General features: G+C 31.2%; 2 protein-coding genes across 2 annotated transcripts; both read left to right on the plus strand.

Moving 5' to 3' along the window:
- The first annotated feature begins 614 nt into the window (after nucleotides 1–614).
- LOC136977268 (U-scoloptoxin(18)-Er1a-like) lies at nucleotides 615–2124 on the plus strand. Its single transcript, XM_067272728.1, has 3 exons — nucleotides 615–826; nucleotides 1520–1709; nucleotides 1897–2124. Exons 1-3 carry the CDS (start codon nucleotides 713–715, stop codon nucleotides 1947–1949), a joined length of 357 nt encoding a protein of 118 aa, XP_067128829.1. The 5' UTR covers nucleotides 615–712; the 3' UTR covers nucleotides 1950–2124.
- A 9941-nt stretch (nucleotides 2125–12065) lies between these two features.
- Nucleotides 12066–20071, plus strand: LOC136977297 (monoglyceride lipase-like). Its single transcript, XM_067272773.1, has 7 exons — nucleotides 12066–12278; nucleotides 12852–12958; nucleotides 13294–13430; nucleotides 13502–13612; nucleotides 13789–13962; nucleotides 14035–14166; nucleotides 17618–20071. The coding sequence occupies exons 1-7, from the start codon at nucleotides 12196–12198 to the stop codon at nucleotides 17717–17719; spliced, it is 846 nt and encodes a 281-aa protein (XP_067128874.1). The 5' UTR covers nucleotides 12066–12195; the 3' UTR covers nucleotides 17720–20071.
- Nucleotides 20072–20465: the final 394 nt, after the last annotated feature.

Below are 20465 nucleotides of genomic sequence, written 5' to 3' on the forward strand. Positions count from 1 at the left end.
ACCCTCTACCACTGTTCAGTGGTTTTATTCACTCGGCCATTCGTTGGCCTGAAAAAGCCTTCATAGATTTTAGTGACTGGGGCATCGTCTCACGTCCTCTCAAGCTCTGTCTTTTTAAGTCAATTCTGTATAAAGAATTTATACACAGAATCGTATTTTTTCTTAGATTCTACCAGTGTCTAATATTTATTCCTCGTATCCACTATTTAATACAAAAGATAAGTAAATTAATTTTCATAGGAACTGCCAACATATCTTGACACGTACAGTACATATTACGAAATAATTTTATGACAAATAAGTTAAGTAATAGCAGTATATAATATTAATTATGATTCATTCGGTGCTTATATACCAATTTTTTAAAATTTAAACCTATGATAATTGTTCATTTTTATCCTAATTCCATACAACTGTAAAGCTTTAACTTTTGTAACTTGTTAATCAAATCAGCTTTAAGTTAAACTCGATCATAGTTATATTAAGATGTTTCTATAGATAAACGAGTTTCCAAACTATTCGCGCGAATTTTACGTACGTCAACGGCACATTAAACGCTTAAATTACGGATGTTTTTACCACGTGTTAGTTCGGAAGCCATGACTATTGACATCCGGTACGAAGGACCTTGAGTTTAAAACATATTCTGCTGCGGAGGAGAAGTTGATAGTAGTCATATCACATGTCACGATAAAGGTTAACAGCTATCGTCATGACAAGTTGGGCGCTGGTCCTCTGCTGTTTGATAGGAATAACTGTGTTAAGAGCCAACGACGACGATTTATACTTAGAACAAAGAGCTATCGACTCCGATGGAGACATCATTGTAAGTCTAATTTCCTATCAAGTTTTTACTATATAAACATTTATAAAACGTTTAGATAGAGCTAATTGATGTAAAAAAGTCTTCACCATTGTTAATTTATACTGAAGATAACAGTAGTTGTCATCAGTAGTATTATTATCAGTATTCTCTATAGTATCTTTCATAGGGATTATAATTACTGTAATTACCAAACACTGATGTACCAGGAAGGTACACAGGAATATAATCTCTAGTGTGTGGATCAGATTATTCACGAAAATATACATTTTATTCTTAAACATCGAATGTTTTCACAATACATTTCTATAGAATTTAATAAATTAAATAATTAAAAAATTAGAATATTAATAAGAATTTTAAATTTTTCTCCGAAAGAAATTCGAAAATTTTTATTGAATAATTTCTTGTAATTAATTAACAATTGAAAAAATATATTCTCGAATAATTGTTGAAAAATAAAATTTATTATTGCCTCAAGTACGATTTTTAATATAAAAACTATATCTACATCTGTTCTGCTTGATGAGTTTGTCACTTGATATGTTTGACATTATCGCAGACAACGTTTATCAATTACATGCCAAGTGACATTTTATAAGGTGAGCCATATATGGAAAGTGTCTAGACACAGCAATTTATTTATTTTAAATACTTCTAAAATTTAAAGTTATAAAGAAATTCTTTCTGTTATAGCCTTATCGAAGCAACTTAACATTGGGTCAGAAATGCATCAACAGCATCGAGTGCCTCAGTGGATGCTGTCTAAAGAAGAAACATGTTGGTTCCAAATGTGCTGCTAAATCTTTGAGAAAGAAAAGATGCTCCATGGGTCAAATAAAAGGAGGAAGATACAGACGTTTCTGTCCATGTGTGGCCTCGGAAGGTAAGTGTATTTCTTCATACAGGGCAGCATCTTTCTTCAATAATTGTGAAAATTTTTACGTCAATCTGACGTCATTTTCTCATTGTATGTATGATCGCAAATTGACGTAGTAGTGAACGTACAGTGTTACGAAACAATAAATATAAATTTCTTGAGGACTAATTCTTTTTTATTACTTATTCTGCAGATAGTTGCGTGAAGACAAAAGCCAAACGAAGATTCCCTATTTGTGTTAATTAAACCTACAATATGTAATTTATTTGTACTTTTTAAATTAACTTTTTAATTTTATCTTCTTTTATGCCACGAATATTTTTTATTTGAAATTAATTATAAATTCAGATATCGCTTACTTCTGTATTTATAAGAAGTAATTGTAGCCTGTATGTTAACAATAAAAAACAGGAATAATTAACACTGTGATGTGATGATTTCAATATTTTACATTAAAAAACCTGGGTATTGTCCTCTATTCCAAAGGAATTCGTTTCTGAAGAGGACATTTCTAAAGAGGACACTTTGCATTGATGTTTTTGTGTTTTCTAAACGTTAATAGAGTCAAATCTTTGAAAACGACCATTAACAGAACATTAAAAATGACCATTGTTTGAGGGCTATTTTGTATGCACTTTCGTAAGAAAATTTCATGAAAAAGTGGCCTGTTTAGAGATGACTGTTGTTGAAAGTTATTAGAGATCAGGCTATACTTAATTTACACGTTTTCTTCTTTTGGTTCGTTTTTTTTTTTTTTTTTTTAACTTATTTCTGCACATTTTCTATCCTACCAAACTAACACTATCACAACCAAGACCTCGCCTCCTTAAAGGCCGCTTTTCACTGCTTAGTTTGGTTCTACATCTTTATTCCAATCTGTTCAATGTCTCTAAAGAAACTTGCCTTATCTCATTAATCTAATGATTTATGAGAAAAGGCAATGCAACAAAAGAGGATGCCTCCAAGAAAGACATTTGTGGAAAACACCCTATTTAAGTATTATACACCTAAAGAAAATCCGGAAAACTCCAGGGAGACAGATTGTTGAGAGGCACAAATCAAGACCTGTGTTCAGTGGTTTTATCCACTATCTCCACAGAGAGCTTACTAATGGACATTAGTAAGCTCTCTGTGGAGATTTGAGTGAAAATAATCTCTATTAAATATTGGCTAAGATGGTGGTTCTTATTATGCAAATAATATCACTTGAAGTAACAGTGAATGTGTTCATTATAATAACACATAAACAAGAACAATGTAACAAAGTTATTTCGTAACAATTTAAAAAGTTCTTTAAGAAAGATCTTTATTTACCCTAATTTAATTTGTAATAATAATGAATGTATTAAATCTGTGTTTATATTATAATCACAATATGCAACTGTATTAGATCATTAAAATATGATTTAAATAAATTCTTGTAAACGAATTACAAGTAAAGAATAAATTCATGCAGAACTCAATGTTCAAATTCCTCTCGTGATTTTCTTATTCAGCATGATACTTGTACACTGAGGAAGATTCAGTCCAATTGATAAAACTAATTTCTAACATTTCCTGCAAATAAAAATTCACAAATTACTACTTTAATTCGTATTTTACGCTATGGAAAATAACATCTGCATATTTTTTTTATTTTATAGATCAGTTATTTCCAACTTGGCTTTCACGACGTCTTGAACTCTTCTAGAATGTTTCTAAGGAAGTCGCAAAAAAGGGTGTCCTAAAACTTCTAGGGAAATCACGAGAAGTGTCCCAAATTTCTAGGGTAGTCGCAAGATTCCCTGATATCCGATATAGTATTTAAAATTTTAAAAATTATTGAGTATCTGGTGTATGTTTTCCATACACACACAAAACTAAGCTACTTAGAAAGTCAGTTTAAAAAAAAAAAACAAAAACCAACTTTTAAAAAGCATAATTATAATAAAGTAGTTCTTATTAATGTATGAATTACTAACGATATCAAGAATTTTATCCTATTTTAATTTGATACATAAACTGTGCTCTATCCAAGCGAATAATAATGTGATAGAAATTCCAATAAATACAGAATTTTTCTGATACTAAAGGAATTTTTAGTGAATCGTAAAACTATTTTAAAATATCCTTATCATTTACGATGGAGGAAAAGCAATAAAATAACGTCATGATAAACGTAAGTAGTCTGAACTAAACGAGATAAGAATCTACAGTACAGTACATTTTCAGCTCGTAACTTATTGCATGTAGGAAATATCCTTGACTCTGACAGGCTAACCATGAAACAATACTCGTAATAATAGAAAAGAAATATTCGTCCAAATAACATTCTCATAAATATAAATATGATCAATTTATCATATACTTTACCATTCGATACTTAGATGCAAATTTGTGAATTGTGAATTAAAATTTAATGTTAAATGCAAATTGGAAAATGCAAAAATACTTGTATTATATTGTAACAGAATAGATATTTACATGTCACAGAAACTAGAAGAAAGGTACAAACTGTGAATTAAAATTAAAATTTAATGTTAAATACAAACTGAAGAATACGAAAACACTTGAATTATAATTCAAGTGTTTTTCAGTGAAAGTGTTTTCCCAAGAAAGTGGACCACGAAATGGGGGCGTCAGGACTTATCCAATAAACATAAAAATATTCGAAATTCTCGCTCTTCATTATTTGTAACAAGAATCGATAATCAGTTGAAAAACACTTGAATTATAATTCAAGTGTTTTCCAACTGAGGAAGGGTATATGGTTCGAAATGTATATATTGATTTAATAAAAAATCTCAGCGAGCTTTCCAATTCAAAACTGTGGTGTGATAAGTCCTTAAATTTTATAGCAAACTAGCAGGTGAGCCCGGAGTTGGGTAACGATAGCGAAAATTAAAATTATTAGATTATAGCCGATCTTACCCGTTTTCACCGAATGCAAGAATTAGGTTCACCCTCTTTCGAGGCTAATTAGAGAAATTTTAGATTGGTCTAAAAATATATTCGATTTTCCTTAAAAAAACCGCATCTAAAATAGAACAATAGTAGCCGAGTTCTTCGGGGTAAGCTTTAATCCTCTCCCTTTCTCCGCAGGGGAATACCAAAAAACTCCCTTCTTAGTGAACGTTCTCATTAGTACCCTAACTGTATACTAAATTTCAACTTTCAACTCCTAACCGTTTGGATTCTGCGCTTATTATTATTGTTATCAACTCATCTCGATTATATATATAGATTACATATATCTGTTTAGAACATTCGTTACAATATTGGACAAAAAGCATACAATTATAAGCATAAATGCCCCAATTACACACAAGCTATCATACCAAATTTCGTTTCTTGATCGTTACCCCATCCTGAGAAACTAAACGTATACACACACATTCATGGAATTTCTTTTCCTTTTTTGACTATTTTGTATCAGGAGATCTCAAGACATGGATATACGCAAAAAACTTGAAGGGTCAAATTTGATCAGATTCCAATACTTTTCCTTGTTATGTATGCCTAACAACAGGAAAAGTAAATGACATTTCATAGTATTATCCAAATATTTCTCATAACATAAAAATCTATTGAATATTTCCTTATTAACAACTGGATTTTAACATGAAGAAAGATCAGAATTTAATTTTTTGAAAAAAAGTTTGCTTAACAATAAAAAGTATCGATTCCATGCTATATATTAATTAGTAACTTTTTTCCTCCTTTTAATGGTTTCTTTTGTCCCCGCTTCTGACTTGATATTCTGTGACTCTTTTGGTTTCGTTTTAGAAGACCCTTGAGTGCATTGAAGTTCTGATTTAAAAGAATTCTTTACAGATGTTTTTGTTTCAGTCTTGGATAAAACGGTTTCGCATTGCTTTATAGCAGAGGATCTTTTTAGTTGCGGTTTTTCTATAATTTCTTGAGTGGCCATCATTTTGGTAAAGAACAAAGGTCTTTCATTTTCCATTTCTTCAGCTTTAAATGGAACTTCTTGTATTTCTTTTGCCACATTCGCGGATATCTCTGGAGTTTCGGGGATATTGATTGTTATCGTACGTTCTAGAATGGTTCCAAGTTTCTCTAGATCACCCTTGTATGTAGACGAAAACGTTTCCCAGTTCTCCTCAATATAATCATTTACCATTAAGAAAGTGGACCACGAAATGGGGGCGTCAGGACTTATCCAATAAACATAAAGATATTCGAAATTCTCGCTCTTCATTATTTGTAACAAGAATCGATAATCATTGCCATTCATGTATCTGAAGGTGTATTGATTTTGACTTGAGTTCCAGTTTTCGGGTAATTTGTAATTTTCGATTTTACTACAAGTTGCTGGCCAATCTTCTCCAATCCCTACGAAGTGTACACCTTTAGAAATGATGAAATAGTGTACAATAAGAACTAATGCATCTTCTTTACTGGTCAGTTGCTGCTTTATGTTGTCAAAAAACGATTCAAACTCTTCTTTTTTGAAAACCATTTTGTTCGTCTGTTTTGTCCAATTATTATTATTGTTACAATTGCCTTTATTACTTGTTCATTATTTCGAATGACGCTTTAATCCACAAATCTAAATTCAATTATGGTTAATCACAGTTGAAACTGAAAGATGGTCAACAGCCATGCATATTTTTATGAATTGAAAGTATAATTAATACAGGCAGTCTATTCTATCCTCCCAATTTTATAATTTTACTTACTTGTAATTTATACTTCCTGTCAAGAGCCACAGTGGTTGAGTAAATAAAACCACTGAACACTGAGTTCATAAGTCTCTAATGGGTTAACCACTGGAGTTTTCTGGATTTTCTTCATGTCCGACATCTAGAGGTCAGTTTACCCTAGAAAATCTTCCCCTTTGAAGATCGGCCACGTGTTGCATTGCTTTGTTCAATCAATTGAATCCAATGCAATCAGATATTTTGAATCGCCTTCCAACGGAATGACGGAAATCAAACCAGTGAAATCAACTGAAAATTGACATGAAGTCCCCAAAAAATGTGTAATAAATGTTTTAGCTTGTTTGGCTTGTACCTATTTAGCTTGTAGGTTAGCTCGTAGGGTTGTTTGGCTTGTACCTATAGATAGGGTCTACTTTGAGAACTGTCAAGAATTTTTATCTTTCGGATCCCAAGATTTTCACATTCAGGTAACCGTTGATTTCACAAAATAGTTTTAATGAATTCATTTTCTAACTCTCTTAGCTGTGATATTCGCGTTTGTGACTACAAGTTAAATAAAACTATTCGGGGTGCAAAATTAACGAAAAGAATTCAGAATTTTAAATCTTAAATTTGATATCTGAAGTCATACAGTAATTCCAAGATCTATATTTCATAAACAAAAACAAGCAGAATAGTTTAGAATCTTTATTAAATTTAACGTTGAATTTAGTGGTAAAATAACGATATAATTTTTTTTGGTAGCCAAGATCAATTTTTTCTTTATAGACTAATGAGAAACTTTCTTGCTCTTCGTGGAAGGTCTTTTCAAGATTTTTTTAGGTACAGCACCAGTTTCCTGAGTAGGTACAACCCCGGCAGCAGATGCTTGAGCTCGAGCTTGGGGTGGTTGAACAGTCGCTTTTGATCGAGGAGCCGTATCTTTTTGTCGTGCATTTACTTCTTTTGGCTGTGAAGAACCAGGTTTTGCTTCTGGCTGCAGAGCCTGGACTTCTGGATGCAGTTCTGCCATCGCCTGTGGCTGCGATGCTTCGGGTTGTGGAGTTGTCTCCTTTGATGGTTGTTTAGAACCGATTATCATGTCCTCAAATAGAGTTGCGGCTACCTGCAGATTTTCAAAAGTTGTCTCAAAATTTCCGGTCAATTCTTTAACGTAATCACTTATCTCGATGAGTGTGACGGAAAGAATTTCGGGTTCAACATTAAACCAGTAAACGAAGATATACTTGTTTTCTCTCAGTTGTACTGTTAGCAAGTAACGATATTTATCATCTGCGTACATGATCTTGTACAGCTTTTGATCTGCATTCCAATTATCAGGTAGAGTCTTAGATCGAATATTGCTATAATCGGAAGGCCAATCTTCTCCCATTCCTATACATTGTGCACCTTTAGAAATGGCGACATGATGCATAAGGAGTACTAGAGCATCTTTGGGACTATGAAGTAGACCTTTCATTTCCTCAAAAAACGGCTCGAAGGTTTTAATATTGTATGTCTCCACTTTAGCCATTTTGTTAAAAGACTGTTATTGTGATAATAATAATGTGCTCTTATTGTTTTACCGCATTGTTTCAAAATGTTTTTGTATATTTATGAAATTTGTGAAAGTAGATTTAAAATCCCAAGAATTTATATAAAACTTAATAAATTGTGATTGGAAAATGTAGCTCGAAAACTCAACTTCTCTACTGGTTGAATGATGTACTTAAATACTTCTGACTGAATTTGTCAGACATAAATCTTCAAATTCCGACCAATGGCCGAATGAATAAAACAGCTGAACACTGAGTTGCAAGTTCACGCCTCGCCAACAGGCTGGTCCACTAGAGTTTACCGTGTTTTCTTAGCGTTTGTAACACCTAAATAAGGCCCAGTTTCCTATAGAAAATCATCACAGGAGCTATCCCCCTTTCGCAGACCGTTTGCGAGTCGCGCTGCGGTATGCAAACCAACAAATTCAAATAAATCTTCAATTCCTTACAAACTACACTCTTCAAAAAGTGTTAATCTATGAGAAGAACATCAATTATAAACAGATTTCTCGATCTTTTCTGATAAATAAGAAAGCCGTCGTTGAATTAGATCCATAAATAATACAATGTTTTTTAATTCTCCTAAGAAAATAAATGTGTAAAAAGTAATTTAGTTAATAAATTTAAACCGGATAAAATTTTATAATTTACAAGCCAGTAAAACTATTAAATTTACTCTGAATTATTAATTGAATTAATCCAGATGAAGTAACAAACTTCGGTTTAGCATATTCAGTGATTAAACTGCTTATATATTTCAGTTTTCGCAATTGTCGCTTTCCCCTAAATGGCGCTGCAGACGTCAAAGCAGTACTATAGCAAAACAAATTCCATTCAAAGCATACTATCAACACTATTTTATAGACAGTACTTTAATAATTAAGATAAATTCTAAGCAGTGTTGATGAAACTGAAATTTGAAATCTGATATATGTTATAAATAACAAAGCTCGTTAAATTTTAAAAATTTTAATGAGTTAAAAATCGATAAACTAGAAGAATTCATTTTACAGCCGGATAACTGGAGCGATTAAGGCATACCTGTCACTGTGGGGGGCCTGAAATCGAATCCAGGCAAGCAATTTTATATGTTGGACTTAGTCTCTCACCACTCTGCTGCTCCACAGCGAACCTGGCTGAATCCACGATGTGCTTGATTAGAAGAGCCTCTTAGCGCCCAAAAAGTAAGAAAAACACACGAAAACCTACCACACTAGACCTTCCATCAAGAAGCAACTCAAGCGAAAATACGAAATCTATATAATCAACATTAGTGGAGAAGACAAAGATTTCTAATTCCCTATAATAACAGCAATTTAAACTTATCCAACAGGAAAAAATAATGCAATGCAATTACTATCTTACATTACACGAAAGTGATTAAAAAATTTCTGTGTACGCCTTATCTCTCGGAAATTATTGAAGATAAGAACATGTAAAAAAAATATATTAATAAAAGTATTTAAATTAAAATTCCTATTCCTCTAAAAATTTGGAGAAGAAACCGCATATTCAAAGAAAGCATGACTTCTGTTGTAATTTTTCTTACTCTTTTCCTTATTTAATAAGAAATTTCCATACTTAAATTAGTCTAAATAATGAATTTTTCTAATAAAAATCATTTAAAATATCCCCAAAATGCAGCACTCTATCATAAACTCAATTAGTTTATTATATAAGATGGTCCAAAAGTCAGTTAACCATACTTAGTTTCAACGTCAAACACGCAGTTTTGTGACGAAACGAATTGACACGTGATAAAACAAAATATAATTAAATTACAGTAATTAAAAGTTAATTATTTAATTTTAATTTGGTTTCTACAGCAGTTAACTGGCTTTTGATCCATCCTGTTTAATCGATAAATATTTAAAGTTTTAAAATTAATTTTTTCTAAAAATAAAAAGTATTTAATTATTTAAACTCTGAATATTGAATATATTTCTTACCCTTTATTTAAAATTCGTTAAGATTGGTAGAACGTACACATTTTTAATTAAGTAATATGATACAGCCTTACAGCAGGCATCGAGTTACAACATAACCCGTAACATCGAGTAATTAATAACAACGTTGTTGATTAATTTAGATCGATAATAAAATTCTTACTAATCAATTTGGGGAGTTTAATCTTATTATATCTAAAAAAATGTGAATAATTACAGTTTTGACTGGACCACCCTATATATAACAAACAAATTGAGTTTATAACAGACATATGAATGTTATTGTTCATTAAATTCTCCCGCATCCCACGAATTTTCCAATAAGTTTTCCTCAATTCTCCATCAAATTCTCACATATTTCCTCACAAATTTCTTATTAAATTCTCCCACATTCTTCTAATTTACCCTTTAATTTTTCCTCATGATTCTAATTTCCTAATAAATTGTTTCAAAGCTCTCACAAATTTCCCATTAAATTTTCCCACCCATAACTTAAATTCTCTCAAAACTCAAAATTTCCCATCAAATTCTCCCAAATATCTTTAACTCCCCATTAAATTCTTTCAAAGCTCTCATAAATTTTTCATTGAATTCTTCCAAAGTTTCATATTAAATTCTAGCTTCTTCTTTCACAATTTTCCCATAGACATAACATTAGATAACAATATTATTGGTAGTCTAAATGGCATTAACAGAAAAAAAAGCAAATTAAATTTGGAACAAATTTTAAATTAGTCACAATTAAATATAGAACAAAATAATTTGAAAATAGCTCCTGGAATTGAGAACATAAACAACTGATATTTTATTTATAGATTTGCTGATATAAGATAATAAAGAATTTTTAGGAAGATAAAATATAATTTAAATGTAATAATAATAAAAATTTTAAAGGGATTATTTTTCATTATTTTAGAATTCAAATATATTTTTTCATAATAAATATAATGAAATTTAATCATTTGAATTTTAAAAAATGATCAATCAGTTTTATAAAAAAAATTAAATATTAAATTAATTTTTTTAAATTATTTAATAAAGTTAAATAAAAAATAAACAATAAGCATATTTAAAATATTATAAAATTAAAATAAATAATTATAATTTAATTAAATATTTCCTGAATTTTATTTTATAATATTACAATTTTTCAATATTTTAAATAAAATAATTTTGATATTAATAAATTTTGAAATTATTAACAATATTTAAGTAAAATTTAAATAGAATTAATTATTTAATAAAGTAAATAAAAATAAAAACTTTTATTATTTAGAAATATTAATTTAAAAAAAAAACAATTTGTCTTGTTTTATTTACCAATTTAGATTCGTTTTACATCTTAATTTAAGAAAATAAATTTAAATAAAAAGGTTTCGGTCTTAAATGAAAATAATTACATATTTTAAAATATAAATTGTTTTTAAAATTGCAAATATTTGTTTAAAAATTGCAAATAATTATAATTAACTGCGTAATTATAACTAATTGCCATTTATTTTTAAAAAATACAATTATTTTTCATTTTAAATGGCAAATAGCCGCATTTTAATATAATTTATTTCTGCATTTTAAAACATTTCTTACGAACTTTGACCTAGTTTATATATTAATTAATCAAGTTATACATACACATATACATCTACATTTTGTGCTTGTTTACCTCACTATAAAGTTGAAAGCACTCAAAAAAATTTTATAAACTTTTTCACAGCCATTTTTAATTAAAATAAAAAAAGGTCGCCTTTTGCCCTTTGTATCGCCAAATACAACACGCGCTTACAATCAATTAATCGCGTGAAACACCGAAAATAACTTTTGAACTTTAAGCTTCCGTTATATTATGTACGCAGCTTCCTAAATGCAAAAAATAAATTGATTTTTTAAAGAAATTCCCCTTAAAAAATGAAATAATTTGACATATCCCTCCAGCGCTTGACACGTTATTAGCCGTAGAATCCGTCAAACCAGTCATATCTATAAACGTGACAGATTGTCGATTTTGTAATACATCTAATGTATAAGAATTCGTTTCTTCGTCCCATCGAATTTAATACTTTAATCGTGACGTTAAAGAGTGACAGGTAATTTCTATTCTTTTCAAATTAAAAAAAAAAAAAGAAAAAGAATTTAATCGGAAATTACTATGTATATATATATATATATATATATATATATATATATATATATATTTTTTTATAACGAATTTCTCAGATGGCGCTTCGCTCCGTCACATGCCAGTTGTCAAGGAAACTGTGTTGTTTGGCAACAAGAGTTTTAAGGTTAACGTGTACTTCATAACTTTCTCCGCTTGTTCCTGTCGAAATGTTGGATTTTCTTAATTAAAATGGATGCTAACGATTCGTATATCGTCAATAGCAGCGGTCTAAAGCTCTACACTAAGTACTGGGAGCCCAACGAAAAACCCAAGTAAGTTGCACACGTTGTTTGTTTATGAAATGGATTAAGTTTTGGATGCAATGCAAAATTTGAATTGTGTTCTGGCTTCAGAACCGTGTTAATTGCAATTTGAAGCGACTGTCAAGCTCTAAACAATTTTTTGCGCCTTTCATTCTTGCATTATTTTCCCTCTGTACGCTCGCCACTGAAAACTATTGTTTGAACAACTTCCCTTGAGTAAATTACGTGCAGACAAACCTTTTTCTAATTTATAACCACACAAAACTGTCATTTAAAACAATAGCATTTGCTTATTTACTTTCAATTGAAAATACTGCGAATAAATCATTTCTAATGCATTTCATATATACAATTTGCTATAATTGAATTAATTAAAATGCATTGAAGGCAAACTAATTTTGTAATTAAATTGTTTCAAGGAAATTCTTTGCGTAGGATCTCACTTGGCTCTCGGCTTTACTCCTCGAATCCCTCGGGCGGCTTGGCCTAAATTTAATTATGGTTATTCGGGTTGCTCGGCCCTGTGTTTTCCTTCAACCGTTTATTTAATTGCTTGTGTTTTATCTGCAATTTTCATTTCAGAGCACTCGTTTTTATATCTCATGGATACGCAGAACATTGCCAGTACTACGAACCATTGGCTCACGTGCTTAATACCATACAGTGTTTTGCATTTGCTCACGATCACGGTAAGGAGTCGTTTGTTTAATTGTTTTTTAAAAATATTAATCGGTTATATGTGAATTTAATGGTATAATTATCATACAAATCAAGAAAATGCAGTTTTCTTAAATATTCTGATGATATCTTTTACAACTGTAAATGCGGTATCTTATCGGCTATAATATAAACAGGAAATGTTTAAACTGTTCTTAACTTATCGTCATTTTGTTTACTGATTATACAAATCTGAAATGAGTATTATTTAAAAAGGATTTTTTTAATCTCCCATGAAAATATTGATAAAATTCGTATTTGTTCCTCCTTAACTTGGCCGCATTGTTCTTCTCTTTGAATGTTTCAGTCGGTCATGGACGGAGCGAGGGACCGAGAGTCACCGTAGATGCGGTGGACACTTATGTTAAGGACGTCTTCCAGCACACGGATATCCTACTTCAGAAATATCCCAATCTGCCGATATTTTATGTCGGCCACTCGATGGTAAGCAAAACGAAAGCCGGCGGGCCGTCTGCACTTTCTAAGAGTTTCTAAACTGGTGTTTACCATTTCAGGGTGGAACAATTGGAATTAAAGCTGCCATGAAGAGACCTAACTATTTTAAAGGCATTGTGCTTATTGGACCAGCAACTTGTACAAAAACTAAAGCTGCTAGTCCATTTAAAGTAGTTCATTTTTTTAATAAAGAATATTAAAATAGCTTTTAAATAATTGATAATCCAGATAAACTAACTGGCATTTTTATAATCACTTGACCTAACTTATTTAATATTTAAATATTAGCATTTTTGTAAGTCACCTGTCAAATTATCTCACTTATCCATAATACCTGTGCTTGCAGGTGAAGTTGGCTAGAATCTTGGGATGGATTTTGCCGAGTCTTCCGATCGTTTCACTGGATTTCACCATTCTGACCCGAAACGACGATGCTATGCAAGCGAGAAAAAACGATCCGTTGATGTGGCACGGTTATGCAAATGCCGGTTGGTGTTCTGCCATGTTTAATGCCATACAGGTAACATGTTATTTTAAGAGTTATGTGGCCTTCGTGCACGTGTGCAATAACTTTCCTTATATTGTTTTGCAGAGCATCGAAAATAACATATCGACGGTCGAATGGCCTTTTTTGCTGATGCACGGAGACGACGACAAAATCTGTGATATTGGTGGTTCCAAAGTATTTTATGAAATGGCTCCATCTCTTGACAAGACATTTAAGGTTAAGTTTCACTTTGTGTTATTTTTGATGTTTTGATTCATAGGTTTACTGTAATAATAAACGATGCTTTTTGCCCATCACTTTAAATTAGATAGAGTTAGATAGCCTAATAAACAGGATTTAACAATTTGGAGGGCTTATCACACCAAGGCCGACAGAAAAAAAGACTAGATCTTTTACAAAAAAATTAGTCTTTAATAATCACTTTCAAATTTAAGTAATGGTGCATTTCGGGTACAAGGACCCCTCAATCAGCTTACAAACACATAGCACCAACATATAATTATAACACCAACAGTTAATCAATACAAAGGAATGTTTTTTTTTTTTTTTTTTTGCACTGTATATATCAAAAATTCCTTCATATTGGTTAACTGTTAGTGTTATAATCATATGTTGGTGCTTTGTGTTTGTAAGCTGATGAGGGGTCCTTGTACCGAAAATGCATCCTTATCTAAATTTGAAAGTGATTATTAAAGACTAACTTTTTTGTAAAAGATTTGGTCTTTTTTCCTGTTGGCCTTGATGTGATAAGCCCTCCAAATTGTCATATCCTATTTATTAGGCTATCTAACTCTATCCAGATTTACCTTAGTTACCCTCTACTTAAATTCCTAATGCCTGAGATAAGGTATGTCATTAAATTTTTAGAGAAAATAGATTCAATCTCATAAAACAAGACTGATTTTTTAACTTAGTCCTAAAGGCAGACAGACAGACAAAGATCATTCTTATATCAATTGTAGATTTATCTGGGTCCAATGAGGGCCATTGATAAAACTAACAGACAACAACCAGATATTAAGCAAATTCAAAAAAAAAAGTGACAGAATTTTTCCACAGAATTAAATCATCCATGATAATTCCCAAGATTCCAACTTCAACTTAAATTGGTCCTCCATAGCAGTACCTGAATAACAGAAATAGAATTTTCATTTTTTATGTCAGTAAAAGTGATCAATGGCACACTATTGCTTATCATATGCTATAGTATCCTAAGGTGTGGTACTCATGCCAAAAGTTAGTGTCGTATTCAAAAAATGTTAAACTAGAGATGGAGAGTCCTCTTTTTTCATTATCTCATTGTGGAAATCAGTTAAAATTTATCACAGGAGAAACTTGGACACAGATCCAAAATCCAAACAATTACTGTTACACAAGTGCATTTATTAATTAATTTAAAGAATCCAAACAAATTCGATAATTTAAGTAAACCTTTTTCACTTTTGAGAGAATAGAACAGGGGTGGCTAAACATAGTCACAATATGAGCCATAAACTGCCTATTAGAAATATACGAGAGCCGAATCATCTAATTTTATTAAGTTATCACTGTTCTATAGTAAATATTGTTGGTACTTCGTGATTGAACTGGAAACAAACATTTAACTTCAATTTTATAAATGTACCCGAAGCTTTTTGTTTCCCATTCAAGATTAAGTTGCAAGACACACTGCGTGTATTACACTATGTAACAGTCAGGAAACTGAAAAATATTATATATGCATAAGTACTGTTTATTGAGGTTATAAAAATTGTGTAAGTATATAGGAGCCATAATAAGGGCCTAGAAGAGTTAGTTTGGCTACCATAGCTTGGTAACTAGTTTAATGTTGACTGTTATACTAGCTACCAAAAAAAATGCAAAAAATTGGAAAAAAAATTACATATTTATCTATGAGAGAAACAATTTTATAGAAATTTCTCAGTAATTTAAAACTCTTGGCTTTAAATATTTTATGCATATAAAAATTATATAAAATAAAACTAAAAACTTCAACTTAACATATCCTCCACAGGAAAACAGTTGTTCATCCTGTTTTTTAGGGCGTGTTCAGTACTTCCGGAATCATCTGTCACCTATCACAATGTGGATATTTATATGCTTATTGAATACAAACATGATTCTTTCCCTTCAAATATATCTAGAGATTATATTAAATTTTTTCTACAGTTTAAAAGAATGTAATGAAAAATGTAGATTTTCAGTTGTCACACACTTTGTGTAGTTACACCTTATTTTTTTTTATCATTTATTTGTTCTGCATATATACTAGATTCTTGATTGAGGTGCAAAAACATCACAGGACAAGGGTCGCATACTTAATAAACAGCAAACACAAGAAAAGTATAACTATTTGAAGTGGTTGTTTATGTCACTCCCTCCATATTACTTAGAAAATTTACCTGTTCTGTATACTGGGTATGGGATTTAAGTGTTATCCAATTAACCAGAATGATGTTTTTACATTCATCCTGGTTAATTGAGTCTATGAGTCTACTATAAATAATTCTACCTACTGGTGACGATTTTTGGATCAATTTGGTCCAAAACTGGGCTGTATTTTGTTTAAATTTTAGGTGGATGAGCCACAGATATTTTGTATGTACCATACATACAAAAAAGGCCTACTTTTGTTATCATTTTTGAGTAATGTCAAACATGTTAACAGACCAGATTTGGCACCACTGTTTTATACATTTGCTATACATCTCCAATTCTCAACATAGAATGTGCAGTTTAGATCAGTGGCATCCAAACTGCAAACCTCCCAGCTAAATCTAGTCCACGGCACACATTAATCCAACCCCCAAACATATCCGGCACATCTCTTACAAAAAGTAGGGCTGTTATATATATATATATATATAAAGTCTGTGTATGTATGTATGTAATATACAAATATTGATGACCTATCTACTTACAACTTAGGTATAATTTGGCTTGATAATTGGACAGTTTGAGCACCACCAGTCTATTTAATAACTATAGGTTTCTAAAATCAATTGAAGATTACATAGTGAATGGCAACTATATGCTGTGATAATGATGAGAATATCTAGTCACTATGCTTCTATGTCATAATTGGAAGTTACATAGAATAATAAAAGCTATATAAACTAACAGTAATTTGTATATATAGTTTCATGTGTTTTTATCCAACAATTAAAGTTTATAGAGAGTCCATAACTACATATCCCCTGTGAGTTCTAACCAAATGTACATATTGTTTATTTGGAACAAGTGGAACAGCATTAGCAGAACGAGCTCTCTCGGTTTTCATTTTGATAAACTCATCAGATCAAACTACAGTAGAGCATCGATTATCCGACTTAATTGGGGACTGGGGTTGGTCGGATAACTGAAAAGTATGAAAAAATACATTATTAGTATAGTGTATTAGACCTGGTTTAAATACTAGCCTCCCTTTCATGGTCAAGCCAGTGCTGCCAGCTAAAACGTAAAAATTTAACAAAAATAATATTAAAGTAGCCAAGACAACCAAATATTGTAGCGCCACATCACTAGCGGACATTTGAATTTGCCGACTAGAACGCGGTCGGTTGATCGGGGGTCAGATAATCGATGCTCTACTGTACTTCCATTATTATAAATTCGGAAATTAGATAAAACAGTACAATATAATAAAATAACTTCCAAAATTTTCTAGATCTATCCAAAGGCGTATCACTGTCTGCTGGAAGAGCCGGAAGGTGTCAGAGAGCAAGTGAAAAACGACATCATACATTGGCTTAATCAGCGAATCAACTAACCAGAAGTATAACTTTGTTTTGCTATTTTATATTTTGTACAATTTCTTTCTTTAAAAAGTAGTCATTGGTTAAAAACACTTGAGTTAAAATCTCATTAGTGGAACACTTAACTCTACTTTGGCAAAAACACGTGTTCCACGTATCCGCACGCTGGTCAGTAGGTGGGTTCCAATTTTGACATCCGTGTTGAACGGTGCACGATTCAGATTTTATAGCCGAGCGGAAACCGTTCTCGCTCTTCTCTTGAGTTTCTCTAACACGATCCATATTGATTAATATCATAACCAACCTAGATATATACTGTAGTATATATACACATATATAAATGTACTATGTACTTATACATTGTTATACAGATGGAATTTATAAAAAAATTCCCAAGATATTTTTTGCAATATATTAATATCATAAATGAGTATTTGTATCGATGGAGTATTTTGAACTGTTGTACTTACAAAGTCTAACGTGTAATTAATGAAGTGGAAGAGAATTTATTGTCGGAATTATGTCCACAACTTAACAAAAACCAGAGTATTTAGAATGTTCTTTAGATTTTATATAAAGTGTGTACACATTAATATATATATATATATATTATTCATTTAGCAATAATTTAAGGTTGTTAAGGTATTTGTGTGCTAAGTCTGTATGACTACAGAATCCCTTGTTAGAACAATGTGCAAACAAAGCTGTATACACTCTACAGTACTCATTACATCTGTTTGTTTGGATAAAGTTGAAGTTGGGAGTTTAAAAATGAAATTATATACAGGGAAGTCCAAAAGTCAGTTAACCCAGACATTTTAATAGAAGCTACAACTGGTTTAGAACACTTGCATGTTGTTTGCTTATAATTTAATTGCTTTCTAAGAAGCAATTGAATTGTGAATTAAACTCAAGTAATTTTTATACATAAGCTAGAAATATTCTACAAATTAAATGCTCAGTCCTTATCTAATTTTGATCTTTAATTTCTAAAGATTTATCTTCTTCAAAGTATTTCCCCTAAAGAATATGTTTGTTTGTTGTCACTCTACTCATATGTCGAATACTTGCAGAACCTATTTTTTGATCATAAAGTGTATACCTACTACATTATGCTTGTTAAGCAATCAGATAAGTCGATTCCAAGTGTCCTGTTTAATAGAGTTGGTACTGTTAGACTTTGCATTCAAAAAATTTTCAAAAGAAATGCTCACTGTGTTTAAAGGACCATGACGATAACAAAATGGACTCTTTCAAGAAATAGATGCATGAAGGCATTTGACATCCAAGCAGTGATGGCAAAAGCATGCATTATTCTAAGAATATTATGAAAAAGACAAATCTTTATAAGCTAAATTAAGCAAGTTCTAGCAATATTCTATAAATTAAATGATAAACCCTCAAATTTCCTACAATGTAACTTTAACAATATATCCATTTTATTCCATCTTCATGAATTGCTCAATGTTACTGTACGAGTTTTAGACTATAACTGTGACAACATGCAGCCAGTTTATAAACTTTCAGAAATTTCAGTCCCTATAAATTCTCGGTATCGTAATTTCTGTAAAAGTTAAATAAGTCGGAGTGGGTTTCAATACAAACTTGGCACACAATACCCATACGAAATAAAGCGTCGGATAGCTTTCAACAAAATCTATCAGACGACAGAATGTACTTAACAGGGACCAGGCAAAGTCTCGTTTGTTATATTTACCGTGGCGAGTGAAATTTCACTCCTGTGGACCGACGGACAAATTTTCCAAATCTCAGACACTCTCGTCTCTTCGTTAAATTTGTTTATCCGTCACAAAATTTATAAAATATTAACGAGTTATCATTTCTCTAACATGGAGGGTTCTGAGAAGACGGGGGAGCCCACGCCCCCGACCCGGAGGAGTCGAAAATCCGAATTTAATCGATCGGGTGGAGAGGTGGTGACTACGGCCGTCGTCCCCGTCTTGCAGGTAAACTTAAGAGACTGCAACAGATAAAAAGTACTTTTAGATGCTCAATGTCAACGTTATCATTTTAAAAGAACAAGCAATAGAAGTAGTCTAAAAATGATATTTATAATTGTTAAAATATAGAAGAATATTGACTCTCGTGCAAATTCGAAATATATTTATGAACAATCGTAAAGAGATAATTGTATTTATCTATTCAAACTATGCAAAATGTCTTCCAGTAAGATCCTATATGATGTTACCCTCAACAAAGATGCATTGTATATAGTACTTTTATATGTTGTGATATTATTAATAGATAAATGATTATTGTTACGAATTATTAGATGTATGAAAATTTGTCTATAATGTAAGATTTTTGTGGTTTAAATAAAATTATTATTGACATTTTTAAGTGGATATTTTACATAAGCAATTGTCTCCGTCTGTCCTTGAAAGTTATTTGGATAACCTGTTCTTATTGACCAACAAAGTTTAAAATATTTTCTCATATACAAGGATAATTTGTCCAGTGCTATTTCGTTTACTTAAGAGAATTGCATTATAGAGTTTCTCAAAATGTCCCTAGTTTTAAATGGTTCTGAAAAATCCACATGTTTGGATACATGAATGTGTCCAAGAATGTCAATCAAAACTCTAATGGATTGCCACTGCAGTCTGGCATACAAAAATCGCAGATACCATTAACAGCCAAAATGCTTAGGACGTGGGCCAAAATCAAGTACAGACTGGACATCATGCTGCTTCGAGTGCATATGTGGAAATGTACCAATTCAACAGTAAATAAAATTTT

Source organism: Centruroides vittatus, unplaced genomic scaffold (assembly GCF_030686945.1).
Source record: "Centruroides vittatus isolate TY-2023 unplaced genomic scaffold, ASM3068694v2 contig_453, whole genome shotgun sequence".
Classification (NCBI taxonomy): domain Eukaryota; kingdom Metazoa; phylum Arthropoda; class Arachnida; order Scorpiones; family Buthidae; genus Centruroides; species Centruroides vittatus.

Excerpts from the sequence above, each read along its gene's own strand:
- LOC136977297 (XM_067272773.1), top strand. The coding sequence starts at position 12,196 with ATGGATGCTAACGATTCGTATATCGTCAATAGCAGCGGTCTAAAGCTC. Across the intron at positions 13,431-13,501 it reads TTTATGTCGGCCACTCGATG|GGTGGAACAATTGGAATTAA; the intron begins GTAAGCAAAACG and ends TTACCATTTCAG. Across the intron at positions 14,167-17,617 it reads CTCTTGACAAGACATTTAAG|ATCTATCCAAAGGCGTATCA; the intron begins GTTAAGTTTCAC and ends AAAATTTTCTAG.
- LOC136977268 (XM_067272728.1), top strand. The coding sequence starts at position 713 with ATGACAAGTTGGGCGCTGGTCCTCTGCTGTTTGATAGGAATAACTGTG. Across the intron at positions 827-1,519 it reads ACTCCGATGGAGACATCATT|CCTTATCGAAGCAACTTAAC; the intron begins GTAAGTCTAATT and ends TTTCTGTTATAG. Across the intron at positions 1,710-1,896 it reads TCCATGTGTGGCCTCGGAAG|ATAGTTGCGTGAAGACAAAA; the intron begins GTAAGTGTATTT and ends CTTATTCTGCAG.